The 12,227-nt window shown below is 39.7% G+C and overlaps 1 protein-coding gene across 6 annotated transcripts in view; it reads left to right on the plus strand.

The window, feature by feature from the left end:
- LOC126962630 (ribosome biogenesis protein BMS1 homolog) overlaps nt 1-12,227 on the plus strand; it is a 22,786-nt gene continuing 10,559 nt past the window's right edge. For 2 of the 6 annotated variants that reach the window (XR_007728738.1, XM_050803916.1), the window contains exons 1-4: nt 1-1,702; nt 2,082-2,271; nt 7,326-7,509; nt 8,393-8,535. Coding sequence is in view for 3 of the 6 variants with exons in the window: in XM_050803916.1 (XP_050659873.1) it covers nt 2,204-2,271; nt 7,326-7,509; nt 8,393-8,535 (395 nt within the window). In the remaining 3 variants the exon portion in view is untranslated. Of the gene's footprint in view, nt 1,703-2,081; nt 2,272-3,534; nt 3,615-7,325; nt 7,510-8,392; nt 8,536-9,262; nt 9,370-9,725; nt 9,920-10,624; nt 11,921-12,227 lie in introns of those variants that run through there. The other 4 variants (XR_007728739.1, XM_050803917.1, XM_050803915.1 and 1 more) reach the window with 4 other exon arrangements.

Below are 12,227 nucleotides of genomic sequence, written 5' to 3' on the forward strand. Positions count from 1 at the left end.
TAGCACCCTGTGCAGCCTTGCAATGTAGCCCTTATTGCATGGCACGGAAGACACTAGTTTGGATTTCCTCTGCCAGTCAGATCATAGCTATATCCATTTACTGGCACAGTGGCTAGCACATCATAAACAGATACAAACATTTATTAAACGGAATGAATATAAGACCTTTATTGAATGAAATGGCACCCTGCCCCGCTTTTTTTCAATCAAACTGTCAGATTTTATGCAGCCCGATATCCTAAAAAAAACTCACTAATTCAGTGATTACCAATTTATTGGCCACAGCTTCCTAGGTACCTCAGAAATCACTGGGTCTCTGTAAGTCCATGGGGTCTCCAGGCATCATCTCGAACCATTCATATCTGGCACATACAGATATCGCTATTTTTCAAATGTGTGTAGATGAGTTGTAATTTAGGAGTTTTACAGAGTCAACAGGTACTAAAACTAATACTGCGATCATATTGGAAGTTCATAAAAACGTTTTAAATATTTTATTAAAATCTAAGTTTCAGTTTAAATTAGGAAACCACTTCATTAGTCCAGTTGATATCTAGGTCTGAGCTGTCAAGTGGCCACATGTGACTATTTAGAGTTAGAATGAAATTAATTAAAAATTCATTTTTTTCAGTTTCTTTAAGTACATTTTAAGTAACCACATGTGGCTAAAGGCTAAATGGATGAAAAGTACAGATATAGAATATTTCCATCCTTGCAGAAATAGATAGTGCTGATGTTGACACTTAAGATGAATAGAAAGTAACTTAACCATAAAATGTAACCTTAGCAGAGGTAACTCATCTAATTTATAGCATAACAGAGAGAAATTAAATTGGGGATGGTTAAGCAGTTTCTACCCTTGTTCAGTGAACAAATAACATCATCTCTTCATAAAGAAATAAATGAAATTTAATGTTTTTGCCTGGGTATTGCCTGGATTGTAAAATGCTTCTCCCACCTCCTTACCCCAACCTTCTTCCTTGTAGGTTAGAGTGACTTGTTATTGGTAAATAGCCACTATGGAGACTAAAGACCAGAAGAAACACAGAAAGAAAAACAGTGGACCCAAAGCTGCAAAGAAAAAGAAGCGGCATCTGCAGGATCTCCAGCTAGGAGACAAAGATGCCCGGAAGAGAAATCCCAAAGCTTTTGCAGTTCAGTCTGCTGTGGGGATGGCTCGATCCTTTCACAGGTATGTTAGGGTACAGTCTGGTCATTCTTCCATTGATTCTTTTTAAATAGTAGGAGCCTGTCACAGGTGACATTTGGATTCACGAGTTTAGTCCCGCTCCAAAGGACCTGCAGATGCGTGGTGTGTGGCTTTCACTAAAATGTGAGAAGCTTTGCCATAGAAGCTGCCTTGCCTCCAGCATCTGTACACTGGTTGGTGTTTCTTGCCCAAGATACAAGAATTTATAAAATTTATTTCTTCCTAAACTTTAAACTGTTTCTATGGTGATAAGTGTGCTTTTTCCCCCTGGATATGTTTTACAAAGTTGTAATATAAAATACAAAAATTACAGTATGTAATACTAACATAGCTTTATTTAGTGAGTCCTTGTGATATTCTTAGCAGTATACTTTAAACATTATTCAACTAAATCCTTCCAGCAGCCTTACCAGAGTAGGATCATTCCTGCCCTCATTTTATGGACAAGAAAACTGAGGTCAAGAAAACACGTTACCTCCAATCATATAACCAGTAAGTAGGAGAGCCAAATTTAACTCCAGAGCCTCTGCTCTTATCTGTTATGATGCACTGCCTCGGTATTTACCTTTTGGTTTTTAAAAAACTATTAAAATCACTCATAAAATAGTCAGATTTAAGGAGTATTTAATTTTCAACTCTATACTATTGAAGTCATCTTGTTACATCTTTATTGAACAGCAATTGATCTGGATGGGGGTCAGAAGTTAATAATTGACAAGTTACTTATATTTGTATATTGTCTGTTGTATTCTCTATAAAATATACTAAAGTACTCATATCTGTAAGTATACCTTAAAAAGTTTACTTATAAGGTTGATACCTTTTACTCTATTTTGAAAGTGAGTTTATTATTTTTTTTTTAAATAAATAGGACTCAGGATTTGAAGACAAAAAAGCATCATATTCCAGTGGTTGATCGAACTCCACTAGAGCCCCCATCAATAGTGGCAGTGGTGATGGAGCCTCCAAAGTTGGAAAGAGCACTTTGATATAATGCCTCATTTGGAACTTCACCCTGCAGAAGTTGACCAAGATCACAGGCCCTGTGATGGTCGCGTCAGGTAGGAGATGCCGCTGCAGACACAGAGTTGGCGTGACTGTTGTCATCTGAAGGACATGCATGTGTTTGTTGTTTTCTTGAGTGGAACATGTTAAATATTTTATATCATGTTACCTCTCTTATACTTTTACTAAGTTGGCTATAACTTCAGAAAAGGGTAAGTTCCCAGAGATAAGGATGTGATACGTATCTTATCCTGACTGCTCTATGGCTTTGCCAAGCATGTTCCTTGGAAGGGCCTAGCAGGCCTGGTCACTGTGAACACATCATTTAACAGAGAGCACGTACCTCCTATGTGCCAGGTGCACATGCTTGCCCTTATGAAGCCACATGCTGGTGGAAGTGGATGTTTTCTCTTTTCCCTATGAGAATTTGTCAGCTTTGGAAGATGATGCCCTTTCCAAGTTTGAGGGAAGATGAAACAAACTTCCAGTGGTAGAATGGCAATGCGCACTCTGAAATCTCTTGTTATTGCAGTAACACAGTTGGATTGAGGCTTTTCTTTATCTTTGGAGCTTTCGCATTTTCTTTTCCTTTTTTTGAGACAGTGTCTTACTCCGTGGCACAGGCTGGAATGCAGTGGTGTGATTACAGCTCACTGCAGCCTCAACCTCCCAGGCTCAAGCAATCCTCCTACTTTAGCCTCCTGAGTAATGCATGCCACCATGCCTCACTAATTTTTCTTTTTTTTTTTTTTTACATTTTTGTAGAGATGGGGTTTCCCCATGTGGTCCAGGCTGGTGTTAAAACTGGGCTCAAGGGATCCACCTGCCCTGGTCTCCCAAGGTGCTGGAACTACAGGCCTGAGCCACTGTGCCCAGCCCATATTTTCTTGACCATTTTCTTATTACCTTAATTTAGAAATAATTATTGTTATAAGGATTCTGTTGCATTCTGTTTGAGGATGTTTTTAGCAATAGTGGGAATACAGGAAATTTTGATAGAGGTGAAGACATTGGCCCGCAGCTGAACAGCAAGATCATGGTTATCATGGAGCTTTTCGAGCCAGAATTTTCCCTGTTTGAGCGCTTTTATTCATCTGGGTAGACTTTTGATATTATCTAAATTTAGAACACAGGGAAAAAAACAGGATGGAATTTATTTTATTTTACCAGTTTTTGCCTATAAAAATGAACTTCTGGTATCCTCCTGTAAACGTATATGGTGTTTCACTGGATGCAATTAAAAAATGAAAATTAAGAGTTCATGGTTAGAATTTTTTCAGGGTCTTTTTAAAGTAAAATTTTCATCTTTTCACTTATAGGTAAAAAGCGCAGACTCACCATTATTGAATGTGGGTGTGACATTAACATGATGGTTGATCTGGCTAAAGCAGCAGATCTGGTAAGTCAGCAGGGGCAGCCTGGGGTGCTGATAGAGACTTACAGCGTTGTGATAGGTTATTTACCCCATGAAGGGAAGAGAGTTTTATGATTATTAAAGGAATCATGGTCAATATCAGGGATACAGTAGATGTGACTGAATTGATGATGATAATAATAGCAATAAATGTTGTTATATTAATAATACAGATGGAATGTGCACAATGAAATGTATTCCAAAATCTAAAAGCAAATGACAGCATGGAGAAAACCTTTAATGAACACAGCTAATAAGAGCTCATTAACATGCATGCATATATATGTACAAATATATCATAGTAAGTACCATTTCTTCTTGGACCCTTCCTGGCACTATGCTAACTGCTTTCTATAAATTTAGCTTACATAAACCCTTGATACACACTTGAGGTGAGTAGGTATTATCTGTAGTTTACATAAGATGAAACAGAGCTTCCCAGCAGTTAAGTAATTTGTGTAAAGATGGGACCCTTGTTCCTGATGGTTCTAGAACCTTCATCCTTAATGATAATGCTAAAGTAAGTACATGAATTGCCTGAAGAAGTGGTCAGAATTTATCAATAGAAAATGTAGATAGTACTCAGTGTGTGGAAAATGTACACGCTCTTGCATTTATGGAAATTATAATGTTCACTATTTCTGATATTCTATTAACTATCTTTTGAATTAGCAAAAATAAAATACAAATTAGCAAAAAAAAAAAAAAAAAAGGCCAGACACGATGGGTCACACCTGTAATCCCAGCACTTTGGGAGACTGAAGTGGGCGGATCACCTGAGGTCAGGAGTTCGAGACCAGCCTGACCAACATGCAGAAACCCTGTCTCTACCAAAAATATAAAATTAGCCAGGTGAAGTGGTGCATGCCTGTAATCCCAGTTACTTAGGAGGCTGAGGCAGGAGAATCGCTTCAACCTGGGAGGTGGAGGTTGTGGTGAGCCGAGATGGCACCATTGCACTCCAGCCTGGGCAACAAGAGTGAAATTCTGTCTCAAAAAAAAAAGCAAAAAATAAGCCATATTGATTAGGAAGTGTGGGGTGACAGATACCTTGGTTTTTTCATTTTTATTTAGTTCTTTCTAGAGCTACAGATTTTATACTTTGGCCCAGGAAGACTCCTAAAATATAAAGGAAAAAGTAATACAGATTTTAAAGTTGTGCCATTTAATGTCAGACAACTAAATATCATTCAAATTTTGAACATGTAATGCTACTATTAGTAAAAATAAGTGTAATTAATGTAAAGTTGTGTAAAGATTACTAAACCTTGTATACTTGAAAAGATTGAAACAGTTCATAGAAGTCATTTGTTTCTCTTTTATTTAAAATGTAGCAAGTTTCTAATTTTAAAGACATACATATTAAGAGATACCTTTACTTTTTTATTTTGAGTTATTATGGATACATAATAGTTGTGCATATTTATAGGGGACATGTAGTATTTTGATAGAAGCATACAATGTGTGATGATCAAATCAGGGTAATTCAGATATCCGTCACTTCATTTATTTATTTTTTTTTTTAATTTTTTTTTTTTTTTTTTTTTTTTTGAGATGGAGTCTCGCTCTGTCGCCCAGGCTGGAGTGCAGTGGCGCGATCTCGGCTCACTGCAAGCTCCACCTCCTGGGCCTACGCCGTTCTCCTGCCTCAGTCTCCTGAGTAGCTGGGACCACAGGCACCCGCCACCACGCCCGGCTAATTTTTTGTATTTTTAGTAGAGACGGGGTTTCACCGTGTTAGCCAGGATGGTCTCGATCTCTTGACCTCGTGATCCGCCCGCCTCGGCCTCCCAAAGTGCTGAGATTACAGACTTGAGCCACCACGCCTGGCCAGATATCCATCACTTCAAACATTTATAATTTCTTTGTGTTAGGAACATTTTAATTTCATTCTTTTAGTTATTCTGAATTATATAATAAATTATAGTCACCCTAGTGTGCTGTTGGACACTAGAATTTATTCTATCTAACTGTATTTTTGTACCTGTTAACCTTTCCCTCTTTGTCCTTCCCTCCCTGCTCCCCTTCCCAGCCTCTTAACCATCATTGAGAGAGATGCCTATGTGAATCTTTTTCAGATTTTCAAAAGGAGCACACACATTTGGTAACGCACTCTAACTAGTGCAGGGTACACCCAATGCGCGTTTTCTCTTTCCTTGCTCTAACCGCTGGTCTCTCAGGGCCCTGCAGAGCAGTATCCTTCCAGATACATATAAACACACATGCCACCCTTTAAAAACACCAATGGTAGCTTATTTTACACACTGTTCTGTGCTTTGCTTTTTTCCTGTAACGTATCTTGGAGGTATATAATCAGTAAGTACTATAGCTCTGCCTCCTTCTTTTTAATATAATATTCCATTCTATGGATACACCATAATTTATTTAGCCTACCTTATGTTGATTGCTCTGCTCTGGGTTGTTAGAGCCTCCTGACTATGGCAAAGGCACACACAGTACGTGGATTTGGGTGTGTACGTATGTGTGTGGATTAGGGGAGTAACACTGGCTTAAATGACAAAGATTGGCAGCTGAGGGCCTGTTTGCTCCCTGTTCTTCCTGACCCTACAACCAGCTGCTTGCACCTTGGCACTCTGACATCAGATGTGGTGTGAGGATTTTCCACCTGTTCTTCGAGCTGGTCCAGTGTTGCTGGAGAGCTGCTTGCTGCCTCGGTCTGCAGTGGCAGCTGTGCTTTCCTGCAAGCCCGACTTCATATATTCTGTGGTTTTAGGTTTTGAATGTTTCCTAGTTTAATCAAAGGTGGGCATTTCTGTTTCCATTTTGTGTTATTTTCAGTTATCCATGGAAAGATAAGAACAGAACTATCTTTAATATTAAAACTAGAAGTTTCCAGGAATCAATTCTGAAATTATTTTGCATCTTTGAAGTGTCTTAAATTTAAAAAATTGGTCTTATCTGCTTATATTTTCTTATAGACTACCATTCATCATAATCTTACTGTTTTTTGACTTAATTCTAAACTGGTAGCTGTTAAAAAAAATTTCTGAGCAATTGAGTTATACAAATTGACATACAAGATAGAGGTGTACACTGCATATTTCCTAGCAAAAAACAGATGTGTGTGTGTGTGTGTGTGTGTGTGTGTGTGTGGAGCTTGAAAGAAGAGGTTGGTTTTCTGTACCTATTTAATATATTTCGTTGATTATCACTTTCTTCCCATTCTTTGGGTGTCAGAGACCTGTTATTTGGCTTAAAAATATATTATAGAAAACTTCATTTTTTTAAATTAGGATTTCTTAGGTAAGGACTAGGTTAGACCCAGCCTTTTCTGAGTTACTTCTCACGCATTAGAATTCTTAAAATGCAAGTTTATATCCTAGTGGGCATTGTCTTATGGTTGCCTTTTAGAGCAAGTCAGAGGGTGGTGGTTTCTCTGGGAGATGCCTGTGTAGTCATTAGATTTAGTCTGGAGTGGGACTTTCCTGTCGAGGGCCAGATAGTAAATATTTTCGGCTTTGTGGATCATATCTTTTACAGCTACTTAGCTCTGCAATTGTAGTGCCCAGGCAGCCATAGACAATATGCAAATGAATTAATGTGGCTGTGTTCCAATAAAACTTTAGTTACAAACACAGGTGATGGGTGGATTTGGCACGTGGGCCAGTTGCCAACCCCTAGTGTAGGTGGTCTGTTTTGGTAGTTTCTTTGAAAAATGATGTGTTCTGTTTGTAGGTACTGCTTAAATGCCAGCTTTGGGTTTGAAATGGAAACCTCTGAGTTTCTAAACATCTGTCAAGTACATGGCTTTCCTAAAATTATGGGAGTTCTCACCCACCTCGACTCCTCCAAGCATAATAAGAAACGGAAGAAGACAAAGAAGCGATTAAAACACAGGTTCTGGACAGAAGTTTACCTGGTAGGAAGAGAAATAATTGTTAGACACCAGCAGTATAATCCTTTTAAAATAGACTGAAGAGGCCAGGCACAGTGGCTTATGCCTGTAATCCCAGCACTTTGGGAGGCAGACTTGGGCAGATCACTTGAGGCCAGGAGTTTCGAGCTCAGGGCAATATGGCCAAACCCCATCTCTACTAAAAATGCAAAAATTAGTTGGGTGTGGTGGTGCGCGCCTGTAATTCCAGCTACTCGGGAGGCTGAGACGTGAGAATTGCTTGAAGCTGGGAGGCAGAGGGTGCAGTGAGCTGAGATTGCACCACTGCACTCCAGCCTGGGTGACACAGTGAGACTCCGTCTCAAACAAACAAACAGAAAGACTGAAGAGACGTTGCTAAACATCTCTAGAATTTGCCTCCTGAATCCCCATTGTGTATGTGTTTCCAGTCTCTGGAAGGTATCCCTCAAGAGAGTGCTTATTCTGGGCCTCTTGGTGTATCTCATTTGTCCCTGTACCTGCTGCACCAGGCAGTGTCTGGGTGTTTGGGGTGGGGACTTAATAGAGTACATCAGAAGTTTCTCCCAGTTACAGGACCAGGCACTGCCCCTTCCTTTCCATACTGCTCTGGTCCATCGGCCACAGAACCGTTTCTGTGCTCAGAGGCCTCACCTCCCTCTCCTCACCATACTTAGATGGATGCCCCTGCTCGGCTGCAGAGCAGTCTGCCTCTGTGGGGTTCTAATAAGTCCTGAAAGAAGCCAGCAAGGCTCTGGAAGCCTCAAGACAGTGGTTTTGCTGGAAGTCTCCCTTCTTAGGATTGCCTCTTATTTAGAGCTTTTATTTTGTTGCAGTATTGACGAGAATTTAATTGAAATTTAATTTTTAATTTTCCTTTAATGTTTAGGGTACCAAGCTGTTCTACCTTTCTGGAATGGTGCATGGAGAATATCAAAACCAAGAAATCCACAATCTGGGCCGTTTTATTACAGTTATGAAGTTTAGGCCTCTCACATGGCAAACTTCTCACCCTTATATCCTGGCAGACAGGTAAAAAGTGACTGTAAACTTTTTCTTCCTGGGCCATATATTTCAAAGCTAAAAAGGCTAGAAAAAGAACAGTGATAGGATTTATTTTGTGCCTGTTTGAATAGTGGGGGTAGAAGTGTAGTTGATGGAAAATGTCTACTTATATCATTGCTCAAAGATGCTGTGCCTTTAGGAGTAAATTAACTATGAGAAGTTTAGGACAATGGGAGGACTTGGAAGCATTTAAGGCTACAGGATGTGGCCCCATCCTACGTTCATCCTCAGTTTTCAGTGATGCTGCCTTCGTGTCCGGGTGCTTGAGTCCTCGTGTGTGCCTTCAGTTTCCTTCCTTTGTGCTCTTCTTTGTGCTGTGGTTTTCTCAGCCTGGAATACCCTTTCTCCACCTGCCAGAATCCAAACCACAGTAAAAATCCCAGAGCACAGGCTCACCCTCTTCCAGAAACGGATTTTCTCAATATGTTCTTCACTCCTCCCTGACCCCAGGTGGACGTCATCTCCCTGTCTGGTGTCTTAAGGAATGAATGTCACTTTCAGCCTAGAGACACAGTTGTGTGCCTGCCCCTTTTCCGCTGCTGGTTGGTGAACGGTGCTTCCTTATTTCTGTATTTTCTAGTTTTCTAAACAGCGTGCTTAGTGGACAAGAGTGTGATGACTCATTGACACATGAAAGGAGGTATAGGAACTTTTGGCATTCATTTCTGCTGTATGGTTGTGTTTATTTTTCTAGGATGGAAGATTTGACAAACCCAGAGAATATCCAAACAAACATCAAATGTGACCGGCAGGTGTCACTTTATGTTATTAAGAGTAGCACACTTGAAAAATAAAAGCCAAATTCACATGGCAGGTATTCTCTTGTTGTAGAACATACTAGAATTACACATAGGATTCTTGGAATGGCTTCATTTCTCAGGAAAACTGAAAAATGACCATATAAGGGAAGATGGCCTTGCTGGAGGTTTTAAAAGTAAGCCAGCTATGTGTAGGCCTGCAAAGTGTTATTGAATCCCCTCTTCTCTGACCTCTTGTCTTGTAGCTAGAGGGACACTATTCCCGTGTGGCATGATGCCCTTCTTTAGGGTCATGGGTTAAGCCCTTGGACTGTGGATCGTTGTTAACCCCCAAGTCAACAGTAGATACTTACTTACTTCCTGTCAGCTGAAGCTGGCTTTTTGGGTCCTGTCTTCTAGGAATAGAAGATTTTGCCATGCATGACATCAGTTTCCTCCCAGACCCTTGTGCTCTTCCTGAACCATGAAAGAAGCGCTGTTTAAATGAGAAGGAGAAGGTGATTTATGCGCCTCTTTCTGGAGTTGGGCGAGTGCTGTATGACAAAGACGCTGTCTATGTTGACCTTAGTGGCAGCCACGGTTTTCAGGCATCGGTGAGATGGGGGTCATTGCTCTGAACTCTCATTATTCTTTCCGAGTCTATTTTTTAATCAAAAAAAGTAATGTACTCAGCTTTTATTTATTGAAGATTTTTCTCTTGTACTTGTAATAAAGGCCCAAATGCATATTGTAAATATGTAGAATAAAAAGAATACCTTTTTTTCATTGTACCAAGCAGAAGCGTCCTGTCCTCCATGCCTCCTTGATCCGTGGCCCCGGCGCAGGCCCTGCTGCCAGTGTGGCACCTGCACGGCTTATCTCTGTTTCTACAAAACCAGTGTGCTCGCCACCTCTCGTTGGTCTTTTTCTTTTTCTCATTCACAATGGTCTCCTCATTCTTCCTTTTAAAGCAGATTTCCAATGTTTATTTCTTAGTTCTCACGTGGAATTTTATTGGGTTAAAATCAGGGTTATTTTAAAATGTTAGAAAAGCTAGCACTGTTGTAGCACTGGAACTGAGATTTTTCTAGCTAGGTGTTTAGGTTATCAGGTTATATACTCACTGAACTTTGGAAAAGTTTAATGGATATGGGGATCCATTTCAAGCTTTGTTGTAAGGATTTTCTTCTCTGGTTTTTGAGGCCTTAGGAAAGTTCTCAGGAAATGTGTCTAAGATAATTTTGAGAACTGAGTGAAACCAGTGTCTCTCCAGGATCTTTGTGCTTTCCTCACATGCCCTTTCTTGGTGGTCTTTACAGGATGAGGTGGGGCCCACCCGTGAGCTGGTCCAGAGTCTCATCTCCACCATCTCCACCATTGATGCCAAGATGACTTCAAGTCGGGTGACGCTGTTTTTCTGATTCCAAGCCACTTGGGTCAGAGGCTATAGATAATCAAGGGGAAGTCTGCTTTTTTTTCTATTTTTAATGAAAAGATATACTACAGAAGATCATATCACCTGTAATTCTGCCATTATAACACATTTTGGTGGGATTCATTCTATGTTGTTTTGCTTTTCTTTGTGTATGCATGTGTCTCTGAGGGCTCTTCACTTACCTGACATTATGAGGGAGTCTTTTCTAGAAATAAAATACAGGATGCATTTTTCAACAGACCCAAATGTTCCTTAAATACCACGCCATCTTCCATAGGTTGCTTTTTTGTTTTTTAAGAGACCTGAGGCCACTTGGCTTTCTTTTGGTGGCCAAAACACTAGAGGAGAGTCAGGGAGTTTGTGGCTGTCCAGAAGCCACATGCCTTGTCTCTGAAAGTTTTATTTAGATTATGTTGTATTATCTCCCATGGGTAAGTTTCCACTGATGTATGGCTTATGTGAATTATTTTTCAGCCTGGGTTAAGAATTTGTATACCTTTATGCTTAGTGGATGTTTGCAAAACATTAGTTTTGTTGTATTGATTTATGATTCCCAGTAAAATTTATCTGATAATTTTGAGATAATCTAGTATGTAATTTGTTACAATGTGCATAAACTACCTACCACAGTGCCTAAGATAACGAGTGTTATTAGCTATTTTCATTTTTGCATATCCTTCTAGTTATCCTTGTATACAAGAATACTCTCTTCTAATATAGTTACAGGTAAAATACATAATTTTATTTCTATATTCTGAGCATTTTTTTTTTCTATACAGTCTTTATGTAGTCATGATTTTGTTGTTACCGGTGTTTTTTTGTTATTGTGGTTTCTTTGTTTTTGTTTTTGTTTTTGTTTTGAGATAAGGTCTCACTTTGTCTCCCAGGCTGGAGTGCAGTGGCGTGATCTTGGCTCACTGCAGCCTTGAACTCCCAGGCCCAAGTGATCCTCCTGCTTCAGCCCCACAAGTACCTGGGATTGCAAGAGTACACCACCACTCCAAGCTAACTTTTTTTGTTTTGTTCTAGGGACGAGTTCTCATTATGTTGCCTAGGCTGGTCTCGAACTCCTAGGCTCAAGCAATCCTCCCGCCTTGGCCTCCCACAATCCTGGGATTACAGATGTGAGCCACTATGCCTGGCCTATTATTCCTGTATTCTAACTTATCCATCTCTTATGGTAAAATTTTTAGTTTTTTCTAATTTATGTTTTCATATTTTTATCTATTGTGCTTCGCATAGTTTTCTTTCATCCAGTGATTTTAGCCTTCTTATGATCTCTATCAGTTATGGCACTGGTGACTTAAACTGGATGTTCTTCCTCTGTCATTCCTCCTACATTTGTTAGCTGGAAATTTTAGCAAAGAGCTTTCAATTCTTCCCTTTATTTTGGTATCACTGCTGACTAATGCACTTGCGTTTTATTCCATGGGTTATTTTCCATCACTGTCATTGTTCTTTCTGATGCCTATGGTGTCCCAGATTCG

This window comes from Macaca thibetana, chromosome 9 (genome assembly GCF_024542745.1).
Source record: "Macaca thibetana thibetana isolate TM-01 chromosome 9, ASM2454274v1, whole genome shotgun sequence".
Lineage (NCBI taxonomy): Eukaryota > Metazoa > Chordata > Mammalia > Primates > Cercopithecidae > Macaca > Macaca thibetana.